Source organism: Corvus kubaryi, unplaced genomic scaffold, assembly GCF_017639235.1.
Source record: "Corvus kubaryi isolate FWS band 111438036 unplaced genomic scaffold, C.kubaryi_AGA036_p1.0 37266, whole genome shotgun sequence".
NCBI classification, from domain to species: Eukaryota; Metazoa; Chordata; class Aves; order Passeriformes; family Corvidae; genus Corvus; species Corvus kubaryi.
Window position 1 is genome coordinate 1,175,423 of NW_024581081.1, and position 16,954 is coordinate 1,192,376.

General features: G+C 39.8%; 1 protein-coding gene across 3 annotated transcripts in view; it reads right to left on the minus strand.

Annotated features, from left to right (window-relative positions):
- Positions 1-16,954, minus strand: part of AGPAT4 (1-acylglycerol-3-phosphate O-acyltransferase 4) — an 82,575-nt gene that overhangs the window by 35,030 nt on the left and 30,591 nt on the right. For all 3 annotated transcript variants that reach the window (XM_042025058.1, XM_042025057.1, XM_042025059.1), the window contains one exon: positions 1,669-1,838. In XM_042025058.1, coding sequence (XP_041880992.1) covers positions 1,669-1,838 — 170 coding nt within the window. The remainder of the gene's footprint in view (positions 1-1,668; positions 1,839-16,954) is intronic.

Consider the following 16,954-nt stretch of genomic DNA (forward strand, 5'->3'; position numbering starts at 1 on the left):
CAATTTCTTCCAGGAACAGTTTCTGGGAAGAAAAACCACAGTACATTACTCAGGAGTGAAATAGTTTTGTGTTGGTTTTTGGCTTGTTTGTTTGGTTGTTTTTTGTTGTTGTTGTTTTTGTTTTGTTGTTAGAAAATAAAAAAGCAAAAAAACAACCAACATATATCAGTTCCTAAAATAATCCTAAAATTAGCATAAATGCAAACTGAGTAGTAAATGCAAGCAGCCAAAAAAAGGAAAAAATATATTCAGTGCAGCACAGTAATTTCAACAGTTGTTTCTATGTTGTGGTTTCCTTACATGTAGGGAACAACATAAAAAACTAAAACAGAATCCTGATTAACTTGGAAAACCATAAAAAAAAATTGCATGTAGTGAGATTCAATTCAACCACACATCAACAATGTAAAACAAGGTATTTTTGACCTTGTAGGCCCCTATTACTTTGTACAGAAACAATCATTCCATTTTCTACGTTGGTATTTTCTGAAGAAGCACCTGGCCTTCAAAAACACAGCTTTATTCAGAGAACTGAGGCCATTTGGCTTACAAAATTAGACAGACTATACTACAGAGTCACTGTTTTTTGCACTTACATCTGCCTGCTAGGAACAGATTTCCCTACATCTCCTATGTTCCAGCCCATCCTCCAGCTCTGTGCCAAAGTCCTAGGTAATATGGTAGAAGTGTTACTCAGAAGCCAACAGCCATTTTGGTTACAAAAAGAGCCTGTAATGCTTAGGTTTACTTTCCTCCACTTTTAAGGCCCCTTTTTATGCTTTTGTTAAACAGACTGCCATTACTGTAATATGAAAGTGACTGGAGTGGTGCCTAAAAGTCCAGAAAATGCAGAGTCCAAAGGAAAGGCCACAAAAAAATCAGAGGTTTACACAATCCACGTCAGGACTTTTGACAGTGGCAGTATCAAAGCTAGAAGGATGCTGCAGGACGCTGCCAAAATGAGTCATTAGTTTTCTTTCTTATGAGGGAGGAACCCTTATTTAAATCCTTTATAGACAGACAATATCTTCACCACCACAGAATGAAGTCAGGCTGATTTAGGCTGGGCCTTGAATTATCCCCATGATCTGACAGGGGAAACAAAAAAGCATCCCTGAAAACAAACGCAAATGAACTCCTAGCTTAATGTAGCAGTGTATTCAACAATGAATAACTCATTCCTCCCCCATCTCTTACTAGCTCTTAGCTGGTCACTGCTTTCACTTAAGATGGCTGCTCTTCCATTCTGAGAGAGGCAGGCTACATCATTCAAACTCTATCTGTGGATTTGTAGGATTACACTGGAAAAAGCAAACAAATTCTGTAATTTAGTGGGAAAGAACCACAGGATAGCTCATTTTTCTGCAGCACAATGAACTGCAATAGTTACTTAGTAAGCACACAGAGAGTAATAACTGTAATGATCTCCACAGGTTGAGAAAATATCTTCTTCATCAGCTTTAACTGCAATGTTTTTAAAATTTCTGTGGTTTCCCAAGCCATCCTGTCTCCACATACTTGTACTGCACTGCTTTAGGTTCACCTCTAATTCTGGACAGCAGCTGGGTGAAATTTGAGCACGGATCCATTAATTCAAAAACACAATTAACTTATTTTGGACTTTTTTTCACATCCAAGGAGATTTATTTTAAATACTAAGTAACTCACCCCCAAGACCCCAAATCTCTCACAAAAGTTCCAACCACAGAGAAAGTCAATTTCAAAGTTGTGATTAAGGATTACGATGGCATTCTCCTTCCCGTACTTGTGGTAACTCTCTGGGTCAGTATAAAGGGTGCAATCGGTGCCTGACCACCATTCCAGCAACATCACCATCTCTGAAACAAAGAACAAGAAATACGTGAATGTACACAGTATATGCAAAACCACAAATTAGTAACATGTTGAAAACATCAGTCACCTCAATGGCAGGTGGCAAAGAAAGGGCTGTAATGAAGAACACGCAAGAGGGCTGTTTAAAACACAGCTAAGCTGTGTTTACAAGCTGGAAAGTGGTTTCTCAGCAGTATCCTAGTGACTATCATATGCCTTTCATTTCCTATTTGCTTATCCCATTATCAAGCACAGGCTTGTATTGTAGGCTTTGTATTTGTTTTGCTTGGAACTTTAAGTCTGACCACAAGACTTGTGAATCAAACCTTTATTTAGCGAAATCACTCTGGTCTGGGGCACAGGAAGTTGAGGTGAGTCAGTAAAGCCAAGAAGCTCAGAGAGCTCTATCTCCATGGAGATGGAAAAAGAAAATCTAAAAGCAATGGCTTTCCTCAAGCAACCCATGTCTTGAGCTGGGGGTACCATGGGACTAAATGAAAGCTGCATGTCTAGCACTGAAAAGAAGAGGATTTAAGGGACACGTTTGCTTCCGGTCAAAGCTGTCATGGAAGTTCTGAACCAAAGCAAAGGTCTAATGCAAAGGGTTATTCTTTGTTAAGTGAAATGTATCTCCCTCTCAGAGCAGAGCTGTGCCACGTGAATGCCTCTGCTGGAAGGACGAGACATCCAAGATGCTCTCCTGGCTTAAAACAAGCCTGAAGGCACCAAAAATGCTCATTCACCTCAGGGAAGATCAAAACCAGGCCAGCCTTTGAAACACATTTGAATTCCTTTCCATTTTAGTCCCCTACTGGTCACAACTAGTGACAGAAAACAGAAACCAGCCAGGAACAAGTCCACATTTTCAGCCATCATGAGTAAAATTAACTGCCTGAAGCTCTTGGATGACATTCTGCTGTACACTGAAGAACAGGCATTAATGACATGAATGAATTCTATCTAACAGTATTACAGCCAGGCTAATAGACAATCTCTTTTGATTTGATTAAGATAACATTACCTTAATATGATAAAAGTATGTTTATGGTACAGATAAATGACTGACTTGTCAGTCCACCTGCTTATTTCTAATCAGGGAAGGTGACTACTACTGAAGCAGAAGTATGTATTACTCAGTGTAAGTATATATTATGCATCAAACAATAGCCTGAGATGTGGAGGGAGACCTGAACTGCCATATGCTAACCAGGGAATGGCAGATTTCACTGACTGCAAACTAATTTTCCAGTGAAAGCCAAAGATATCCACATCTCAGTGAGGCAGCTATGAAGACACAGAAGCATATACCTTGAAGACTTCCCCTACAAAGAGCTGCCTTGTGAAACACACTCAGTGTTACATCTTTCTAAGGGTGTAGCTTTCTATTAGATTTATATTGGAAATAAAAGCCTTTCGCTCCCCAAAACACAGCAAAATTGAGTAATAGCTGAGGGAAAACAACCCATCCCACAATGTAATTTGCAAACATTTATGGAATCCACAGTCATATCCTAGGGCGAAACACAATAAAGAAAATTAGTGACAGGATTAGATCTTTTGATTAACTAAGAATCCAACTAAGAGAAAAAAATGACTGTCACATGACTTTCCTTCTTTTTAACACCTACTGCCATTAAATCTATTCCCTAAAAACACACACACAAACAAACAAACAAAGGCAGAGATGATGATGGTAAGGCTCTCTTAACAGAAGAGCCAACTTTACCTGAGAAAAGTCATTCCACTTCAAGTGTGGATTTATTTTGTCTTTTCCTAAGGAATTTGAACAAAACTACTAATATATCATGAATCTCACTATACAGGTGTGCCACATGCATAGAGCTCTTCAGTTTTATATATTCAGTTTCAAATACATTCCAAAAAAGCATAGGCAAAATTATTTCTAGATGTACTTTGATTTTTCAGGCTTCACATAAGCAGGATTTTTGTTTGAATAAATACTGCAGAAACAGGTCCCCATCCCTCACCTCACATGCCATCTGTCACTGGTGTGCTCAGGCAGTTGCTGCAGAAACACAAAGCAGGCACTGAACACCGTTGTATTTAAGTACAGTAAATACCATCTGCCAGCCTCTAATTTCTTAACATGTTTATTTCCCTTGTCTTCCCTACTCTTTCTTTCACCTTCTTCCCAGCCTCCTTTCTCCTTGTGGATCTCGAGCAATGATAAGTAGTGTCAGTTTGTGCTACTCTTGCATTGTGTCACCAGCTTACTTCCACAGCCTTCCACGGAAATTTATTACCCAGCAACTCACTGTGGTGGCTCAGCCACACAAGGTCACTCGTTCACACTCTCCTTCCCTCCTTCACAGGACACAGATGATCAGAGGAAGTCTCCTCCTTTGTACACCAGTCATACTGAATAAGCAGAAATCAGTTGCATACTGGGAAGAAAAAAAGATTCTTTTGCTCCCAACCAGGGCTGGTCTAAGATTTCTAAGGCTTCTCCACACCCCCTTTGATGAGGTTTTGGAGTTTCAACACCACAACTGAGCTGATAAATACATATTTAAGCACGTCATGAGGGTTCCTACCTTTCAAAGCAATTCCTCCAGTGACACTTTCAAACAATTAAGGCAAAGGAAAGAGAAAAACCAAAGGAACTTGAAATCTCCACTCCCTGCTTTGAAGGCAGAGTCCTTGCAGAGCATTTCAAGAAGAAGCTGATGGCAGAGAGAAATCATGACTTCAAAGACCTAATATGGGTACCCTGTGTACTTACGAATTTTGAGGTTTTTTTACCTTTCTGAAATAAAAAAACCCCCCTCATCCTGTTTCAAATAATATCCCTACCTCCTGCAAGAGTAGATCATTTTCTAGCCCTTCACTGCACAAATCTGAGTTGCTTCAATGCCTGCACTTCTAGAACAAGTAACTAGAAAAAAAAATCTCCAAGGCAGAGCTGAACTATAAGTCGTTATATGAAAAATAACATCTAAGGGAAGAAGGGAAACACACAGACTTTATTGACACTTTCACCTCAAAGTTTTGCAAGAATGAGTCATTAAAACAGTTAACACTTTTTCTGTAGAAGGTGTTAGTAATTCCTTTAGCTAACTACTCTTGATAAGGACCAGATGACCTACTGTGGTTCCTTCCAACCTCATCCATTCTGTGATTACGTGATAAACCATGGAAACATTTGCTTACAAGATTAACTATTAATTACCTATTTTAAAGTGCCATTAAAAGCATAACTCTGTATTGACTCAAAACGTACAATAATTTGAAGATCTCAAGTACGTGCACAACTATTTAAGGAGCTACAGAACTGCTTCCCTCCATGACACTCTTCATTTCCTTTAATCTCTTCATTTTCTTTAATCTATCAAGGCAACACCAAGAAAAAGAAAATTCTTATGGGAATACATGGTAAAAGCACAGCAAACTCTCCAAAACAAATAAAAGCAAGACAAGTGGGCAAGCTGTGACCACCATTTAAAAGAGCAGACAGGGTGAATGGCTGCATGATGAATGACTGCATTGCAAAGAAGACTGGGGAAAGCGTTTTAAAAAATGCAAAAATAAGGCTTAAGACAGACTGACAGGCAGCATAGCCTAGAGTCCATGCCTGTCTGTAAGAGAATGACTTGCAATAACTTACTACCTTTCCAGATTTTCAGACTACATCTATTAGGTGCACTTTCCAAGCATTTTTCATAGAATGAAGTCTACAGGTAACTAAGAAAAGCAAGTCTGTATCTTCCCCTAGACTACTCAAAAGCCCTTTGTGTATCATAGACAGGGTTAAACCCCTGAATGACACCTACTACATTAACTGCAAAACTGCCTGAGAGGTTTTCAAAATACTTCCAAGTATTCCTTACACAGGCTATTCTAGTGTTGCACTCCGCTGTCTAACCTCACCAGGCATTTATTTCTGGTCTCTACTTCCTTCTTCTCTGCAGGAGCTGCAAGTAATTATGAGGGAAACTTGAAGGCAGGAATTCTGCTTGCATTGATTAGTACATGAAACTGCAGCTCAGAGATGGAATACTGCTACATGTCTACAGGAAAAATTTTCAAAGTAACTTATTTTTATAAAAAACCACCTTTCCTGTGAGGGGGAACCAAAACTAGTTCTTGGGGGGAAAAAAACCCTGCAGCTGGAAAGTCAAGCAATGCCTCTCCCCCTTCCCCAAGATCAGTGGGAGGTCATTCAGGGAGCCCAGACAGACAAGGCATCAGATTTCCAGCTTCAGATTCTCTTCCATGCAGGTGTTGCACCAACAAGCTATAATGGAATAATCTGGTTCACTCCCAGACAAACGTCCTGGTCTTCAACCTGTAGGAAAATTCTTAGGATGACTGGTTTTCTGTAATTCTGTGGTTTTCTGTGATTTTGTGGGCTTAAACAGAACACCAAAATCCAGCCCCCTCTTTCCTTAGCACCACCACCACGCCCCATTCCCTACCCCCACCATTTACCGCAGCTGGTGGCAAAACCACTGGTATCTTTGGACTTGTTTTCCCCTCCCTTGAAGCTGTCTTGCAGCAAAAGTGCTGGCTGAAGGCAGGGAGAGGTTATGAGGAATCAAATTTAAAAAGAAAAACAAACAAGCGAAACCCTTCTCTCTTGCCTTCAGGTCTGGTTTTGCAGATTTTTGCCCCATTCTCCATGGAAGATCCTATAAGCAACTCCTTTGAATAACACTTCAACTAATTACATGGCTGTGCTTTTAAGAGAGGAAGGAAGAAATGGTGACTTTTAATTCCTCACTCATCACAGTAAGTTAACTGGATGTGCTTGCAAGGACAAAGATAAGCACAGCACAGTCCCTTCATATATTCAGGTTCCAAGTCACGTTCATTTCAGCATTTGCTTGCAGGAAATTATTTTAATGTACTTTTCTTCAACAATCATACATTCCAACACAGGCAATGTGCTGCATTTACCACAAATGACTGAGGACAATATAGCATATGCTTATCAAAGTAGTCCAACAAACAGTGAAAGAAACATGCTGCTTGGCAAGTTCCTACGACACCAACATTTGTTTTGTAGGGGTGTGAAATCAGGCAGTTGTACCTCTTCCGGATGTGGTTTCTTGTTGTCAGAAACACCACTGGCTTTTTCTACTCTGTGCAGAAGCAGCAGCACAGAAGAACTGCTTAGCAAAGAACAAATGGTTACAGTTCATTCACTGCAAGTCACTGCAAAAGGAACACCAGTCTCCTTCCAGTGCTTTCTTTTTAGCAGTTTCCTATACACATGCACACACCCCCCCAAAAATTATTTTTTAATTTATGCATCCTTGGCCTACTTGTAGGTTTTATTATTTTAAGCCTGCATATCTTTAAGAAATACTGTTCCTTCCAAGCTATTTGAATAAACCATTCACTGTTACAAATGGTACATTATGATCAGTAGGTTTATTATGGAGACCTCAACATTCACTTCTTCATGGGAATTAGTTATCAGTAGAAGGGAGATGACAGCCTGAAAGGAAGGCTAAAGCTACCAACCCCAGCTAGCGGGCGATCCTGAGAAGCTTGTGGGAAGAAGCGACTGACCCTCTTAAGGTAGAAAGTTAACTGAGAAGAAGAAACACGTATCTGTCCTGAGCACACATATATGTTTTCCATGTTGGTGGATTCATATGAGTAACTTCTGCTTCCTCTCAGAAACAGCCTAATCTCTAAATACTCTAAAACCAGTCAGAAGATAGCTGGAAAGGATTATTATGAAGCTATTGTTTATGTCACCTCCACGATGCCTGTGTACCTACATGATAGTATTCCAGAGACAATTCTGTCACTGTCTGTTCTGTATCCCTACTCTCCCTAAATACATACGTACCAACTCTCTTTCCTCTGACAGGCTAAATGGGTAAATAGATAAATTAACCTTCAATTTAATCTGAATTTTATCTGAATATTGCAATTTCTCTTTTAAACTTGAGGGTGGCTTTCTGCATGCAATTCCTTTCCAGTTTTTCAGGTATGTCACAACTGGTCCAATAAAAACAATACTTTTGACTACAAATCCTTTACATTATCCATTTTCCTTAACCCTTTCCCAACTGTGCTTAGCCAGACAACATCATCCCAAATAGTAAAGACCAGACATGCTGCAGCCTCTGGTTAACCGTGAGGACAGTGCCTGTCACAGTACTTCATGATGTCTAACAAACAGCACTTCTCACAATTCCCACCACACCCACAGCCCGTGGAGGAGCCACACAATGGAGGAGGTGGATGCCTGCCTGAGAGGAAGTTGTGACTCCATGGGAGACCTGTGGAGAGAGGGACTGTCCCTGAATGACTGCACCCCATGGAAGAGTAACCCATGCTGCAGCAGTTTTGGGAGGACTGTCTGCCTGTGGGATGGACTCACATCAGAGAAGTTCACGGAGAACTGTCTCCTGTGGGAGGGACCCCATGGTGCAGCAGGGGAATGACTCCTCTCCCTGATCAGCAGGAGAAACCACGGGTGATAAACTGACCATAACCCCCATTCCCTGTCTCCTTGTGCCACTGGGGTAGGAGGTAGATCTGGGAAGGAGGAAGGGCTGGGACAAAGGGTTTTTAAGGGCTTATTTTACTTCTCATTTACTTCTCATTCTCTATTTACTGCTCTGATTTTGTTAGTAATAAATTCACGTCATATCTCTAAGTTGAGCCTGTTTTGCCTGTGATGGTATTTAATGAGTGATCTCTCTCTCAGTTCTTATCTCAACCCATGAACACTTCGTTGAATTTTCCCTCCTCTGTCCAGCTGCAGAGGGAAGTGAGTGAGAGGCTTTGGAGGGTGCTTGGCACCTGGACAGTGTTACCCCATGACACATGTACATCAACAATATGTTCTGCTGAGGGGGCTTGTTAGGATGCAGAAGGAACTCTGGAGAGTTACACTCTGAGTTATACTCTGGAGAGTTATACTTCAAGTGGTTATGTCACAACTGCTGTGTGGGGTCTGCACTATGAAGCGGATTTTCTGAATAAGAAATGTACGTAAGTCATATAATGAAGATTTTTGCTCTGTCCTTAGTAGAAGGAAACATCTTATCTCAGTGAGCAGTAGCTGGTGTCAGATTTCCATGAATATTAGATTATATTTTTTATTAAATTATTCAGTATTTGAGGTACAAATGATGAAGCCTAGTACATTCATCTGTACAAGCACAGACAGGCAGAAGAGATGAGTGCTGAGAGAAGAAACTTGGAAAGAGTAGGTGAGAAAACTTAAAATAAGGTGTTAAGTGCTCTGCAGTGACCAGTAATGCAGCATTTGATAGCCCTTATCTGATTAGTTTGGGCTTGCACAGCAACCACTTTCTAAAGAGAGAATCAAACAACTTTCATATTCTGGCACACAGACTCAACCTTGGACAAAGCAAAACACCACCATCACACATCCCTCTCCTGTCATGACTTCAAGTATGGCCTCACATCATGCCTTACCCCCAGGGTAACTTCTGTGTCCCACTGATGAAGCTGTTGAAGCAATGAAGCTTAAATGAACAGTACATATGATGTACTCCAGTTCTCATTTGTATGGTTAGGGTGGAATATTGCTGTCTAAATCCCAAAACAGAAGCTTAAATGAAGGCAGGGTGACCTACATTAAGCTTAAGTAAGTGCCATCTTAAAATAATAGAATCAAAAAATCAAATCTAGTAATTACAGAGTGGTTATATCTGGTCTCATAAAACACCAAATAAATGAACAAGTACTTGCCATCAGGTATTCAAATTTCTACAGTTTCTTTTCAAATATTTTGCTGATACCAGAAAGGTCAGGAAAAAAAAAGGGACTTCAAATCTAATACTTCCAGGCAATGTTCATGTAGTACAATAAAAGAAATTCCTATTAATAAACTTTGTGGATGATATAAAGTCAGAACAGAGCTTAAGAATTAGATGACCTTGAAAAGTAAGGTAACATAAATGGAATTAATTTTGATGGGACACATCATTGCATCATATCTTGCAGAACTAATAAAAATAGAGCCTCATAATTTGGAAATGACAGAGAAGAGAATTATCTGGGAACATTATTTTGCCACTGAACATTGCTGCTCCATTCATATTATAAAGTCCTAAGAAGGAAAAAGATGGCATTAGGATGTTTGTTCCTGGAGAGAAGGAATCACGCATTGCACTGAGAGAATCTCTGGGGCAGCACACCAGTACCAGACATCCATGCTCAGGAAGGAAACACTGAAACAAAGCAGATGCAGACCAGGGCTATCAGGACAACCCAAAAGGAGGAAAGTTTGGCTCACTGGAGCTTTCAAACAAATGCTAGAAGAGGACTGGGTGGGCTCCCCACGAATATGGCTTATGGATGAGGAAAGTTAACAGTATGGAAGAAGAACAATTTAAGCTAAATACCACTAGCACAAGAACATCCATGTCTAAAATGACTGAAAATACAGGCATCCAATATTCTGAAGATTCTTCTGATTACTTTGTCAGACAAAAATGCTTAGCAGCTCTGTAAATTGAGTAAGAATCATCTTAAGAAGACTGCATTATACCACTGCTAGAAAGTCAATGATTCAAGAACTCCATTCTAGTCCTATTTTCTGTAATTAGGAAAAAAAGTGAGATTTTCCAAACAGACTGCCTTACAGACCTCTCTCCTCTCTTCCATCACTACTTGAGATACACACTGCAGCCTGAGAAACACTTTGCTACCACAGGCTGCAATGACTATTCACTGGACCAGGGGGAGGGCAGTATCTTGCAGCAATGAGCAAAGGCTCCTGTTTAAGCAGGGTAGCACCAGACAGAAACCTTTCCCAAAGGAGTTCTCTGTTGAAAATCACCTTCCAGGAGGCCAGGACCTCAAAATTCAAGTATCCAAATAAGTAAACATGAACCAGTTAATAGATGTCAGTCTTGTATTTATTCAATCACAGTTGACTTCTCTGACATGAGTCATTAGCATGTCCTTAATTATAGGGCAACCAGCATTGTCCATACTCGTCTCATGCTTTCATGCACAACAGAAGTACACACACTCATGAGACTGGTTTTATTTTGCCATATGCATTAGGGAAGTTATTTGACTCAAGTGAATCATGTTTAATCCACATATTTAGTAAGAAGACCCGGTCTCACATAATTTTTCTCCTTCTTGCATGTGATCTTGCAATAGCCTTAACTTCTATATACGGCAAGTTTATCCTCCATAGTTTCAAATCAAAAATCAAAAATTTCGGCTTTAGAAAGAAAGCATTTCAGAACAAGAGAGAAAATCCCATTATTCTTGCTGCTCTAAATCCATGCCATCAACATGTTTAACCTGCATTTTCAGCTACTGACAAGAAGAGACACTATTTTATCTCTGAGAAAACTGACTGATGATACAAAAAACTATGAGTTGCCAAAGAAAGCAATCTCCAGCATGAATTGGAAGAAAAGTGAATCAGGAAACTGAACAAAATGTAAATTACATCCTAAAAAAATCTACAATGTTTTTAAATAAAGCCTCTAGTTATCAAGAATTACATTTCACAGAGGTGCAAATACATAAAAAGAAGGAACTATGGTGTCTGCAGAATGGCAGAACAAGAAAACCAGGGCTAATGGCTTCTAAGGTTTCTGTACTTTTCCAGTAATATTTAAATTTGGCTTTTGATTTCAGGTAACTGGTAAGCTCAGGAGAAATATCTACATATTTCTGGATATAATATGCTACAAACGATTCATTTTTAGACGCAAGTCAAGTCATCTAACTTCTACTCAGTCTTCTTATGCACAAGATATTCTATCTGAATTTCAGTAATGGAAGAAAAAACAGACCAAGTACCTGTATCGTATCATCAGAGTTAATGGTGAATAACCACAGAACCTCTATCACTGAGAACACTGTTCAGAACAAAACCATTACTCATTTTTCACTTGCATTCTATGAATTCCCTCTTTCTGCCTGTAATCTTACAGCATCTCATCACGTGAGGTCTTGAGAGACAAGAGCTATGTCCCAGTGCTTATTTTAGCTTCTTAATCCCTATCAGTGACTTTCACAAAATGTTCTTTAGAGGGACAATAAGGTCAGAAACTACAAATCAAACAAATGGCTTTCATGAATTAAAAATAAACTACTACAGATCAGATATACCTATCAAGTATTAAGCTGTGATTTTTGTCCTGGGTGCAGTCTGTAACCCTTCAAGATGATGTTATCCAAATACCTAAATATACAAAAATCCCCCCTTTTTCTCACTGAAGAATGTAATACGCATCAGAAAGTGCACATTCTATTAAGACAGACATACACCCAAAGTATACAACAATATTACACCACACATAAGGACACTAGTGCCTCTCAATTCACATTTAGTTTGATCGTGCTTGCATTTCTCTTTCCTCAAAGCTTTTAGAAAACTAATTCACTGCTGGAACACTGCAACCTGCTCAGACAGCCTGCAGATCATGTGCTCCAGCAGGTGAGGATGCAAATGGACCGTTTGCTTGTCTAACCTCTCACTGCTCAAACTGAAAGGGTATCCACAAAAAAAGCATTACTGTCTTCCTGGTATGTAGTCCCAGTGGCTCAGTCCAACATGGCAAAAATTCTGCACAAAGAGGTAATAAGCTTTTTATTTTTTCCTATCTGTTGCAAGCAACAGTGTTGTACTCTTAGAACTATTTGTGTTGAATGATCTCCCTAGAAAACAGAGGTTTAGCTTACACATTACATGGAAACCCTGCGTCATCAACAGGCTCCAAGTTTACCCTCGTCTATTCATTTTCCAGAAAGACAACTTCTGGAAGTTACAAAATGCAGGCTGTGCTTCTCTGGTAACCCAAGACATTTTCCTATTCAGTGCTTTGCAAATTATGAAGAGTAGCAGCCAAACACGCCATTTCAAGTCGGTACAGGAGAAACAGTTACTGCTTCTCTTAAAAGGCACAATCTGACTTGTCACAGCAGTAGTAAAATAAAGGCCTGTCATACAAACAAGTCACGCATGTGTCAGGAGTAGAGAAGTATCACAAAATCATATGCATATGCACTACTGGTATTTCTGTCAACTTTATCACAAGTATTTCTGGCACCACAGAAAACAAAAAAGGAAACTTTTCAAGATTTAACAAGGGCATACAATATTACATAAAGTATACCAGGTACCAAAATATATATCCCATGATAAAACTGATCAAAACTGTAGAGAAATCCCAGAAAAAAAAGGCACCCTATTGCAAGTCATTTCCTTGAATTTAGCTTTATTCCTTTCTGAATTACCTTTACCACCTTTGTTGCCTCAACTTTCTCAGAATGAAAGACACACAGGATCCATGTGACTCACCAATTTGGATGCAGCATTTATCAGCCTGCAAACCAATGGAGGCTTCCCACCTTCCAGGCCACAGACACTACTGATTTACTATGGATCAAAATACTCTGCTTTAACTCATGCAGGCTGACACTTCCTCTTTGCTAAGGAAGACCTACAGCTTTTTAGAAACAACTCTTCTTGATGGCCATCCAGACTTCTCACAGGATTTCACACATGCAAAATTAAGAGAAGCACAGTAACAGCATCAGTTCTGGTTGCTCTATCAGACCTATCAAGGGCAGACTGCACCTGTTAAGCTGCCAGCTAGCACTGTGCCAGAGGTCTTTGTGGTTCTGTGCAGGCCGTTTGGATCTCCTCTAAAGTCTTGCCTAAAAAGCTGGAAAGCAGAAAGTCAGTGCAAATAAACACTATTTAGCGTTTGAGTTTACTGAACTGTATTTGAAAGGCTTAGACAATAACCTCCTCTGGTATCAATACTGCTGATTCAGTGTCTTTGCAACATCTTGCATCACAGTTGAACTAAGAAAAAGGGAAAAGAAGAGCCTTGATGTCCTGTCTAATTAGGGGCTTGTTATTTGAAAATGGTGTAATTTTTACCAGTTCAAATCTTTCTCCAAGTGGAATTGCCATGTAACCCAATAGCAGTGGAAGAAACGTCAGCTTGTTCAGCTGAAGGACAGAAATCACTCATGTTCTAGGTTGCTGTGAGCATCATTCCTTCCAACTTTTTTCTGACTGCTAAAGGTGTGACTGAGAAGCTTGTGAGACAAGCTTCTAGCTTCAGCTAGGTGTCACGTAAAGGTTTTTCCAACAGCCTGCCTCTGTAGGAAAAAGCTTGCATGGAGGCTTCCACAAGGAGAAACTCAACTCACAGTCTTCCAAATCTAGATGTTGCAGCATATCAGATCATTCCTTGACATAGTAAAGCAGTGCGCAAGCAAGCAGGTCTCTAGGTTCAACACGGAAGACTTTGATTTATGAACTTTATGCAAGAGGTACATACTCCTGAAGAGCAGAGCTTCTACTGAGGGTGCAGCCCCAGTTCTGAAGAGCAAATTTCTCTCCGCTCTTAGCTAAGAAAAAATAGCTGAACAGTAAAGAAAAAATAAATCTAAAACAAGATTCAAAATGCTGTTCTAAAATACACTTCATTTTTGCAAATCAGAGCTGGCCATTTATCAAAAAACTCACACAACAAGGAATGTGGACAGGAAGGAAGGTTTCACCGGCCATCTACCATCCCTTGGAGGAGGGGACAGAGGGAGCCCTAGGCTGGCCAGAGCCCACTGCTCCCCTGCTAGATGTAGAGAGCTAAGGCAGGGTATGAAGTGTACAGAATCAGTCTTCAGGCAAGCATGCAAGGCAGTGTTCTTTTACAGAGCACAGGGCACACACAGGCTGCTGAAAAAGGAGCTCACTGATAATTGCTCAAAGGCATGCACTGCACAGAGGCAGCCTGTGACTAGAATGATATGCTAAAAGGAACACTTCATAAGTGTGTCATTTTGAAAATTGAAGTACAAACAAAGCTTTCACTTTGAAGTGGTAACAAATCACCTCCTCCCAACACTTACTAATTTGTCAGCATAACTTCAAGATAAAAATTACAGATTAGGAAAAAGGCCAATATGTTATGCTTTTAAAAACCAAACCAAAGACTGATGGTGCACAGATTTTTTTCCCTTCACTTTTCTTATTTCCCTCAAACATACACTGACATTTACTTAAGTTGGCCAGATCGTCAACTGGCATAAAAATAATCTTTTTCTCCTGTCTAATTACTGTTAACACCATGCTGAGTTACACAAAATAAGGATTAGACTCATCACACCTACTACAAAGCTAAAAGCTTTATCTGTGCTTTGATCTTCTTGGCAATTTCACCTCAATAGCTGCTTAGTAACATAAAATTAAAACCTGCATTTACATGTGCATAAAGTGACTAATGTACTAAGTGAAAATATGTTGCTTTATTAAAACATTATGGCTGTGATTTTGAAGGCTGACATCACACAATGATAGTTCTGGCGCTTGCTGTGTCTCGGCTCCTTGACCAAGATCCATTTGATTTTTTTACAAGATTAAGACAACAAAACACTATTGATGAAAAGGGGATTCACCCTTTTTGATGCATTGTCATCAGTGGTTTCTCAGATGAAACGTACAAAACAAAATAAACTACAAATAGTTTAATACGGCCAAGCCAGCATTCCTGTAACACAGCCACGCTGAAATTGCTTTGGGAACCAAGATCAGAACCAGATCTAATGCAATGGCATACTGAAAGCCAGAGTGGGCTTTCCTCATAGGGGCTATGATAGGAACCAAAAATTAGTGGGTAAGACCAGTAAATGAAGGCATGTCTCTAGTATTTGAACCAGCATTCGGTCTGGGCACAAGCCTTGCATAGGAGCCTTCCAGTTACTGCATGCGTTGTGGCACACCACCTCAGTTCCTAGCTTCACTCCAGTTCCCATTCCCATAGTGCCTTCTCTCTCAAAACACATGCAAATAATTCAAGTTTAATCAAATAGATTCTCTCCTTCAACATAACATCCACAAAATGTAAAATCTATTATTTCTTAAGGTGAAGAACAAATTTTAAGTCAGCATATGTAATCTTGAAAAAAGTTTCAAGTGATCCTTCCTTCTCTAGTGCAATTCTGAGCTAGAGAGTGGAAGAACATGGAAACAAGTTTTGTCCATTTCTTTAGCCACTGTTTCTTTTAAACTATCTCCATGCTCTAAGTTAGAAGCAACCCTCCCTTCAGAAAAAAACAAAGAACAGCTGCACACTTCAAACATTTAATTTCACAGCTTTTTTCTGTCTGTTATCCTGACACAATCTGCCTACAAAACAGCTTCTTCTCTCCAAGTCACACAGTGTATGGAACAAAGCCAGCCTCACAAGTACAATGGATTTAACACACATACAGATCTGAAGTAGTCAGTGTTTTGAAATGCTCTCTTCAAATCCTTTGGGAAAATTAATTATTTAACAGCCACATGTCAGAGATATTTGTCTCACATCTGAAGGCTCCTCTTATCCTTCTTCCCCAAGGAATTTAGCAGTACTCCCACGTTTCAACAAACCAGCAGTTCCTCGCTTGGTAACAGGACCAGTCAGTGCGGATAACAATCAACCAGGCACCTCCTGCTCCTTTGTCCACCTGGACAGCCCCCAAAGGTCAGCACAAAGCTCTTTGTTGAAGGCCTAATGAAGCAGTGAAAGGAGCAGCAGGAATGACCTTCCAAACATAATACCCCAAATCAGTAAAGGTGCCCTTCCAGACAGACAAGTTGGTCTTACAGGTTTCTTCTACTAGCATTTATTTTTCGTATCTCAAGAAAAAACATCCTACAGAAGTACCCACCTGCAATAGGAACTGCTCACATATGAAAGCAGATAACCTTCCTATTCCTTTTTTTCAGTCTTCCTTGCTTAATAATACAATCATGATTTCAGGACTTTTTTACAGCAAGAAATCAATGACACGAGTTGGAAATAAAGAAGAGACTCCAGCATCCTGACTCGATATGAAGGTCAAAGACAGTATTATCATTCCCACACTATTTGGGATAAAGTACTCAACAGTATTTTCCACTTTCTAACATTGTTCACAGGAACCACCATTGAAAAACAGTCCTGAATATTCCTACAGCACTCCAATATCCTGCACAACACAGGAAGAGCCCAGCATGCCACTGCTCTTAAAAGAGGTCCAATTCCCATCCCCATCTTTCCAACACAGAAAAGGAACTTTTCAAGGACTTATTTAATTTATGTGGCGCATACACTGAGCAACAGCATAGGACAGGTCTTACCCAATAATTTTAATTCAGTAA